Below are 10,732 nucleotides of genomic sequence, written 5' to 3'. Positions count from 1 at the left end.
TAATANACATANAGANAATATATATATATATATATATATATATTATATATATATATATATATATATATATATATATATATATATATATATATATATGTACATGCATATACAAATTCACACTGAATTATTTAAACATTACAGATCCAGTTGCGATCATTATGGGCTTTTATTTCATATTTTTCTGACAATTTGTCATAAACTTAAAGTTAATTTTGTATTGTTTAAGTTAATTGTTTCAAAAATTAATAAATTGATTTAATTAAATAAAGTTAAAGAAAATTTTTTGTTTGTACAATTATAAGTACTATAATCATTTTAATTGTTACTTGCATTGCTGTCTTTGTACATATATTGAAGTTTTTTTAAGTTTTCATATTCTTATAACAATGAATATTAATTTTGTGTTAATAATTACAGTAATGACTTATAGTGTTCCAATAATCTTTGGCTGTATACATTTTATACCGAATCTTCTTGACTTTGTGGCGCCACTTAACCAATCTCGTCCACATCACATACTAATTTTAGCGGAATATTTTATTGACAGCGATGAATACTTTTATCTTATTCTTTTGCATATGGTCGTGTGGTGTTTTACAATTCAAATTACACTAATGTCTACCACATCTATATACGTAGCATTTATACAGCATGCATGTGGAATGTTTAAAATAGCTAGGTAAGAAGCTAGGAAAATAAAATGTTTGAAATAGCTAGGTAAAATAAAATGTGACGAATTAATGTAAAGATTCTATATTGATATTTAAAATATATTAATTTTTTTTATATTGTAATTATTAGTAAAACATTAATATATAAAAATGTTTTATTTAATTTTATATAAGTTGTGCAATAGAAATAAATATAAATACCTTTTAAGAACGTGATTAAGAACGTGATTTCTAATGTCTAAAATTAAAAATTTATAATTAATTTAATAACAGATATATCCTTGTATTGAAATTTTATTTGCGAGATTAATTCAATATTATTAAACAATTACAGCTTTTAAAGAAATTTAGAGAGAAATATATTTTAAAGTCATTTAGTATTTAAATGTGTTATTATTAGATAATAATAATAATAATAAAAAAAATAATAAAAATGTACATAATATTTTTTTAACGTACGTATATATAATTTTTAAACGTACAAAATATTTTTTTAATTTGTGTCGAAAGCATTATACTTTATGAAAAATTTCTTTTCATTAAGGTCATTTTATTCTTTTAGCTATTATATCGAACATGCTTTTTCGGACGATTATAAGAAAAGAAATCCAGCTTCTGGAAAACGTTGCATAGTTTGTAATAGAATAATCAGTGCGATCGACATTCACAGACGGGCCATCGAGTAGGTAGTTTCTCATCGCAATATTTCGGATTTAAATATTATTTATACATGCATTTCTTTAAATTTAAACTTGTGTGTGACAATTTTCTTGCCTTTTTTTTGTGTATTTATCTATTTTATGTATCTATTTTATTTTAAATTAATCAGATAGTGTGATAGCTTCGTAATGTCCTTGAGTGATTTATAACTAGTTTTTCTTATTGTTAAAGGTTTTTTGAATCTTTAAAAAATACTTTTGTAATAATGTATTTTTTCCTGCTTGTGCTTGGCATAGCATCTTTAACTGTTAATCTGTGTCGTGTAAGTAAGATGTTGCGATGACTGATAATTACCATTAATGGAATAAAAATTGTAAAAGCATATTAAAAAACTTCATTTTTTAAATTATTATTTATACAGTTATTTATATAATTTATTGTAGTATATGGCAAAGCCAAACATATTTACATCGTTTTTTATATTTTTTCTCTTACAGAGATTTGATACTTTTAAAATTTTTTAGGCTGTATTTGCAAAGGGAATCGTTGAAAATATTTTGTCTGTAATATCCTTATTTGTTCATTTATTTTATTTCTTTTTTGTCAATTACTCGGGACAAAAAATATTGAATCATAGCAATGATTTTTTATCAAGAACGTAAGTTATTAAAAATTGATATTAATTGAACATGAATTATTTATAATTTTAATTTCTTTTGCACCCGGTGTACTTAAAAGTGTTATAATTTTGATATATTATATATAGCATTACGCACAAAAAAGTTTTTATTATACAAAAATTATTAATTGTTATAGCTACTAAATATGCAAAATGTTTTTTAATATAAATAGATGATAGTTGTTTGTAACTTTGTATGCAAAATTTATGTATATTTTCTTTGCTTGATTTGTACATATAAAAAATATATTTATATTTTTGTATAATATAATAATAGTTATTTATGTGACATTTATTTTAAAAAGATAAAATTAAATAAAATTAAAATTGCAATTTGTGTATTAAAATTTTGATTTTATTATTTTTAATAAAATAATATTTTTTATTGCATTACTTATTGTATTATATATGTATATAATTATTATACAACAATAATTGATGATAATATATCGTTATTATATTTTTAGATATAATTCTAAGTGGCATACGATACCCTTACATGCGCAAAAATTGATATTATTTGTAATGCAAAGAAGTTCGAAAAATTGTGTATTACTCATAGGTGGTTTGTATGTTCTGTCATATGAAGGTTTTGCCACGGTAATATTTTTCGTTTCTTAACATATGTATTATTTGCATACATACGTTACCTTTTCTTTGTGAATGTTCTTTTTGTTCTAGGCTATGAGTTTATCCATGTCTTACTTTATGGTATTTTATTCAATACGATAATATTATAAACTACAAGTCAACATCATATAAAAAAACGAAGAAATTTTTTAATCAATAATAATGTATAATACAATCCGAAAAATTTTATAACTACACAATTTTGTAATTTTAAAACATCATAAAGGCATAAAAAAAATATGTTTGTATTCTATATACCAAATAATATAAATATGTTATTTCTTTCATCTCATTTCATTTTTTCCTTATGTAAATTTCCATAAAGTATCAAAGTTATGTTAATAATTTTAAATATTCATAGTTTAAACACTATTTACATAAATGTTAATATAAAATTTAATATAATATAATGTATATGTACATACATATATATATATATATATATATACACACATATATATACACACACACACACATATATATATATATATATAAATAAGAGCTATTTATCTATATTTCTTATGAATCGAATTACGAAACATGAAACGCGATAAACAGAAGAATACTGATAGATTAAGTAAAATAAAACGTATCTATAGTTGCGCTATCTTATGTAAGTAACAAATTAAATAAAATAGTTCCACGAAACGCTTTGATAAAACGTAATAGAATGATATATAGCTTTGTATAAAAGTGTAATTTACATAATTGCAACCAACACCTATATAGCCACTTTTGTTATCATACTTTGAATATTATCCTCATTTTGTTATTATTTTCTTGTTTTATGTAGTTATTACATTAAACTAGAATTTTTTGCTATATTAGATAATATCTGAAACTATAGATGGAAATTTTCTTAAAAGAAAAATAGTATGTGATAAAGAGTACTGTTGAATGCTGTTGAAGTGAAAGAGGTCAAAGCACTTTGAACAAGCGTACACGACAAATTTCTCAAAGAAAAATGGAATTTCTTGGATATCACTACTATAAACTGTATCGGATCTTTTTATTGTCTCTTGGTCTATGGCCATATGGTGACTCATTCTTTAAACGAATATACCCAATTTTTTGTATTTTTACGATTCTATTTTTAATAATTGCTCAGGTATAAATATTTATGCTTTGATATTCTTAATTCTAACAATTATTAATTCCAATAAATGAATAGAAATGAATTATTACAAGCATATAATAAATAATTTTTTCTCCGTAATATGCCAATGAATAAAAATTTGTTTTAATTATTTATTAATAAAAATTTTAAAACATAAATAATCATCTAATAATAATCATATCATTTAAAATAAAATATGTAAAGGATTATTTTATATAAATGTAATTTTTTAAATTTATATAAAAGCCATTTATATTCTTGATTAATAAAAGAAAAAAACTGTTTTGTCAACTTGATGTTATGTGTACAATGATTTATGATTTCAGTTGTTAAAATTATTTACAACGGAATACGATTTTGAATTTGTGTTGACTGATCTATCGTTCACTATTCCTTCCATAGCTTATCTTTTAAAATATAGTACTTTTTATATACAGTCTCAAAGAGTAAGTTGTTATTTGAAATTGATTCATCGATTATCTGACTTTTTCTTTAATAAACATAACCCATGAAACAGATTAAAGAATTGATTGAACACATTCAAATTGATTGGAATGTGTTACAAAATAAAGAAGAAGTGGAGATAATACGAAAATACACCAAATCTGCAAGAAGATATATGTACGCATTTGTGGGTAGGATACCGAATCAAAAAATACAAATAGAAATATTTTATTTTTCTATGAATAACTTTTATTCGTAATTTCTTACAGAATAATACTTCAGATATCTTATGATTTTAGGTCTAACTTATTCTCCTACTGTTGTTTACATTTCAATACCATTTTTGCCTGATATTCTTGATTTTGTGGCACCATTAAATGAATCACGCACGCGGCAATTACCATTTTTAGTAGAATACTTTCTGGATGAACAAAAATATTTTTATCCAATATTATTGCACACAATTGTAACGATTATTATGGGAATTACAACTGTTGTGGCTACAGAGACATTGACTTTTGCGTATATTTATCATGCTTGTGGCATGTTTGAAATAGTTAGGTAAGTGGATTATATACATATAATGAAAATTTAATACACGGTGTCCCACAATTTTATTAACAAAGCGTTCGTGTATAGGTATAAGGATTAAACTAATTATAAGTCGAAAAGTCCTGCATCATTTTATAATGTACGTGCTTATATTTAGAAATATAGTATAGACCAGGCGAATATGTGATCTTTATATAGTAATTAATTTTTCCTTAATTATTAGGAAAATTGCAAAATGGATTAGTATACAGGGTTTTTGACTCACAAGAAGAGGCTACACTGCTCTCCACAGATTTTGATTAAATTTGCAACGATGTTAGAGGAGCCTCTAATGAACATCTGTAAAGTCATTCCCGCTATTTAATTTTATTTGGTCAAGGTTGACGATGCCTCCCAAGATCAAACCAATAAAGCCAGTAAATATATTTTATTAAACTCTACCATTTTTGTCTAAGACATTTTTCTCAAAAATGCTTTCCGAGATATTTGATCTATTTTCAAATTTTTTGATATATTTTTAAATGTTCATTACTCGGCTTCTAGCCAAGGCTAAGGCCCATTAGCAGGAACGGCTTTACAAATGTTTGGTAGGCTCCTCTACCATTGGTGCAAGTTTGATTAAAATCGGTGAAGAACAGGGCGTAACCTATCCTTGTTAATTTAATTCTCTCTATCTGCATACTTCGTCATAATTAAGAAACCTTGTATGTATGTGTGTGTATGATTATATACGTGTATAAATAAAAAAAAGATTAATCCTGTAATTACATGATTATTTGACATATGACTTTTTGCATTTGTTACAGTTATCGAATAATATATGCATTAGATAAGAGCATATCAATGTTATTAACATCAAATAAAGAAAATATCCATATTAAACTAATTGATGCTATAGAAATTCATCAAAGAACTCTCGAGTTAGTAATCCACTACTTTCATTAATAATATTAGCGCTGTTTGTTTTTTATAATTCTTCTTTTTTAATTATTTAAAAAAATTTTTAATTTTAGATTTATTTTTCTATTAATTTTTATTATAGGCATTTTAGTAAAGAAAGAAGAATTTTTTGTATAAATTTTTAACATTTTATTACATAATTTAGAAATATATTTTGTTTTCCATTATTACGGACACTCCGACTTTTATTTTTCTTCAATTTTATTTAATTTGTCATTATATAATGCATAGCCATTATATTGAGTTATGAAGTTTCGTAATTATCTGTAAGGGATATTTTTAATAATACAATAAAAAATTTTTTGAAGGTTTTTTGAATATTTAACATCTACATTATCGTTATCCTACTTTATTCTAATTACTATTGGCGTAGCTTCTTTAAGTATAAACTTATTCCGTGTAAGTACAAAATTAATTCATTGATTTGTATCATATATTAATTATGTTTTAATGAATGTACTTTCATTATGTATCTAATCTAGTACGTTCTCTAATTTAGTAAGTTCTTGTAGTAAATAAGAATGCAAATATAAAGCAAGTTCCCTTTTAATACATTTTAGCTTTGTCAAATTGTCATTTTACCAGATCAGAGAAATGATCTTGTAGCATTATACATAATATTTATATTCTGTCATTTTTACTATATGTTTATATGTAATTTTATGGGACAGAAGGTTATCGATAGTAGTACAGAAATTTTTAGAAAAGCGTAAGTATCGATAAAACATTGTATATTATATATATAGTATAGTTATATATGCATTAAAGTTTTAATGTTTCACATTAAAATTATTTTTATTATACATCAAATGTTATTAATTATATTGTAGATAAATATTAAGAATTAATGCTGAAATAAGCAAATGTTTAAAATTAATAAGAATATCAATTACATTTAAATGCGCGAAGCGCGATGAATTGAATAATTTTTTTTTCTAATACAATGTACGAAATACAAGAATGTTATGATAATTTCTAGATATGATACTCAATGGTATATGGCACCTTTGCAAATGCAAAAATTATTACTGTTCATGATGCAAAGAAGCATGAAATCATGCAACATTGTTATGGGTGGCTTATATTTTGTGTCACTAGAACAGTTCACTACGGTAACTTGTATCATGGATATAATAAATCTTATTTCTAATTTTCCCCAAAATAACAAATTTATTTTCTTAGCTTGTGAGCATGTCTCTATCTTACTTCACAATAATTTATTCTGTACAACAATGAAACTTATAAAAAGAATGGAAATGTAGTGGGTTTAATAGCAATTTCTATTAATGATAGCTACTTTTATAATATTATTTTGTATTATATCGAAAATATTAAGCTGGAGATTTAAAACGATTTATATGTTATTTATATTCGACATTTTTTATTTATGAATATTATATTAATAAATAATAATTTACACTGAGCTCCTTTTTTAATTATGCCATATGAAGTGTCATATTATCTATTATTGCAGTAATATTGAATTAAAATTTACATTAAAATGGAACTTTGAAATAGACTATTAGAATATAATATTAGACTATAGCACTAAATATTCAAAAATTATTTGAAACGATTGTTTTAATATTAGTTTTTTATGTAGGGGAGACCGGGGTTAATTGGACACCGGGATTAAGCTGGCATTTGAATTTTGAGTGGCAAAAATTTATCTTATGAGTTCCCAATTTATATTGTAGATGGCATCTCGCGTGTCTTCTTTACCAACGAAGCTTGGTTAGTTTAGGTGTCGCGTTGTTATGTTTAGATAATCAAATGTATTTTCGATAGTCGAAAATAATTTTTCGAACGTCCGAATAATATGTTATTTTTTATATTAGTTGTTATATTCAGTTGTTATTTTTTAAATTCAGAATTGTTCAGATAAGTAAATCTATGTAAAAATGTGTTCTGAACACACTTGATATTATTTCTTCCATTTTCATAATTGTTTAAATTTTATTTATGTCGAAAGTTATAATATACGTTCGGGGTTAAGAGGATATCAAGCTGTTGGGGCTAAATGGGCATAAAACCAACTAACTTCGATTTTTATTCGCAATATTTTAACTGTATTTTTATGTTAGTTACAGCAATCACAAGCATAAAACTGATCCCGTCGATAAAGATAGAATGTCTAGAGTTGTGCTAGCTAAAAAGGATAATATGAAAATTGCATCGGCGGCGAAAAAATTTGAAAAAAAGTTTGTCTGATATAGAATCGGAAGATTCAAATTGTTGATTCAAAATAAAATTTAATACCTAGAGAAAGGTTTCTTCGATATAAAGAAATATTTCTTTACTATACAGTTAAAGAAAAAATTTCTTTGATTTATGAACGTCATTTCTTTGATTTAAACATTATTTCTTAAAATCAAATAAAATTTATTTACTTTAAAGAAATTATGTTTAAATCAAAGAAATGACGTTCAAATCATGATCTGAATAAAATTTATTTGATTTGAACATAATTTCTTTAAATTAAAGAAATGACATTCACAAATCAAAGAAAATTTTTCTTTAATCGTATAGCAAAGAAACATTTTTTTTAAATCTAAGAAACACTTCTCTAGATGCAATTTTTGATTTTTATATACATAATAACGTGTTTTTATTTCATGTTGCATCGGGAAAATGTGGTGTCCATTTAGTCCCGGCATTTTAAAGATTTCATTTTCTGAGATCACATTACTTTTTGTGTATATAGATGAAATGAAGTTGCAAATACCGAAACTTTTTATTGCCAACTTGTAGTCTTATAATCATTCTATAAAACGCTAATAATCATTTAACTAAAATCGTTTATTTTGTTATTGAAAATTGCAATTGAAAAAAAGAAGTCCGATTAGTCCCGGTCTCCCTTATTTATTATTATTTTGACAATATTTTAATAATAGTAGTATTTAAGTAAAACATTGAAGAAAAATTTAGAAATGTCGAATAACGATTCATAATGTACAACTGTTAGCAATGAAAGTGTATTATCACGCCGCCGCAATTTGTAGTATAAGAAAAAAAGATACTACTAAAGATATTACTTATGATACTATAACATAAGACACCTGAGGAAATACAAGTAATTTGCGACAATTACCTTCTTTTGCTTTTAAAAAAGGAACAATAAAGGAACAATAACAAATTTATACAGTTTTAATGTAAAGAATATTTTTTGATTCCCAATAAATAATCTTCTTCTATTTATTATTATTATTATTATTGTTGTTGTTATTGTTGTTGTTGTTGTTGTTGTTATTATTATTATTATTATTATTATTATTATTATTATTATTATTATTATTATAATATTATTATTATATCTTCTTTATCATTACACTTTTTGTTCTCTGTTTTGCCAAATTCTTCACTTCATATCTATTTCATCTTAAATACGAGTGTGTATTAGTTTAATTAAATAAAAAGCAAAACTATTAATTTGCACTTGTTTTATAATATTGATGTATTGGACAAAAGTAATAAATAATATATATATATACACTGAAAAAAAGAATCAAGATCTATCTTTCAGCGTTATCAACGTATGAGTAGAAATGTATGTTGATCAGATGGATATGGATTTATTTCGAAATCGGTATTACAGATTGAATTGGATTACTGTTTGACCTGTAACCATTCAAGATTAAATTGAAGCTGAATTGAAGCTCCAAATCTTCTTTTATATCATTCTTATGTCTCATAGTTGGTTATGTAGATAATAGTATAGATTTTAAATGTGTGTGAATATTATAAAGAATAAATATGTATGTTAAATGTTTATTTATTAATGAAATATCTCACAATGGCATAAATGATGAAATAATAAAGTACACTTTTTTAATATGCGGTAATTTAATATATATATAGTTATAAAGATAAAACATATAAAATATATGATATAGAAATAAAATTTATGACATAGAGACATAGAGAACAATCAGAGACGAGATCTAATATATATAAAAAAAGTTAATTTCTAATTTTAACTTATTTTTTCTGATATTATCTTTCAAATATACTATATATTTTGTGATATACATAATAGAAAACCTGAATTCGAGTATAAAGCACGAATTGAACGTAGTAGCTCATTACGTTAGGCCATTAAGGGGTTGCAACTCGTGAATCGAAACTTATTTTGTAATGTTTCCAGATAGATAAAGTAAATGTTATTTTTATATTCTGCAAATATTTTGGAATGTTATTTTGAGATTTTAGAAACTTAATAAGCAAGAGTGAAGGAGCTATGAAATAGATTCTATTTTAACTTTCTATTTTAACTAATTCTATTTTAACTTTCTATGATTCATATATATATATGGTGTATATGTATTTGTGATAGATCTTGGGATCCTTTGCGTAGGCAAATGTGCACGCAAATTTTCTCGTTTAGCCTTGTGGCTATCTTTGATGTATTCCTCTCGATTTATGAAGATTATTTAGTGATTGACTGGGAGGCGAGAATCGCCTCTTAAAGAATGTTACTGAATATTTCTTTATTGTATCTCGTCATACAGAAGGAAACAAATCATGACTTAACGAAAAACGGTTTGTTTAACGTATAAAATCAAAATCCTGCTGCTATCATTGTACGGATATGAACGCATAGGCGCGACTATCTTCTGCAGAAAAAAAATAGGGCGATCAACGGATAGGCATCAGCCAATAAGAGCAAGTACGTAAAGCGACCAATATTCATATAGTATATATAGGATGTACATAACTATTACACAATAATTGATAATAATAAATCGTTATATTTTTAGATATAATTCTAAATGGCATCTGATATCATTATATGCGCAGAAATTGATTTATAATGCAAAGAAGTTTGAAAAATTGTATATTATTAAGCGGTCTCTATATCTTATAATATTTGCCACAGTAATACTATTTTCTTAACATATGGTATTAATTTCAATATAAGAACAAACATACATAAAGAAAAGTTTAAATCAATAATGGTATACACATAATATAATCTGAAAAATTGTATAACTACACAATTTTGTAATTATAAAATCAGAT

At 24.3% G+C, this 10,732-nt stretch overlaps 1 protein-coding gene across 1 annotated transcript in view; it reads left to right on the top strand.

Moving 5' to 3' along the window:
* Nucleotides 1–7,452, top strand: part of LOC105620733 — an 8,918-nt gene extending 1,466 nt beyond the window's left edge. The window contains exons 2-4 of the mRNA XM_012202225.1: nucleotides 6,274–6,422; nucleotides 6,693–6,825; nucleotides 7,411–7,452. Coding sequence (XP_012057615.1) covers nucleotides 6,274–6,422; nucleotides 6,693–6,825; nucleotides 7,411–7,452 — 324 coding nt within the window. The remainder of the gene's footprint in view (nucleotides 1–6,273; nucleotides 6,423–6,692; nucleotides 6,826–7,410) is intronic.
* Nucleotides 7,453–10,732: the final 3,280 nt, after the last annotated feature.

Source organism: Atta cephalotes, assembly GCF_000143395.1.
Source record: "Atta cephalotes unplaced genomic scaffold scaffold00028, whole genome shotgun sequence".
Lineage (NCBI taxonomy): Eukaryota > Metazoa > Arthropoda > Insecta > Hymenoptera > Formicidae > Atta > Atta cephalotes.
The sequence above is the reverse complement of the archived record's forward strand: the minus strand, read 5'-3'. Positions and strand labels throughout refer to the sequence as shown.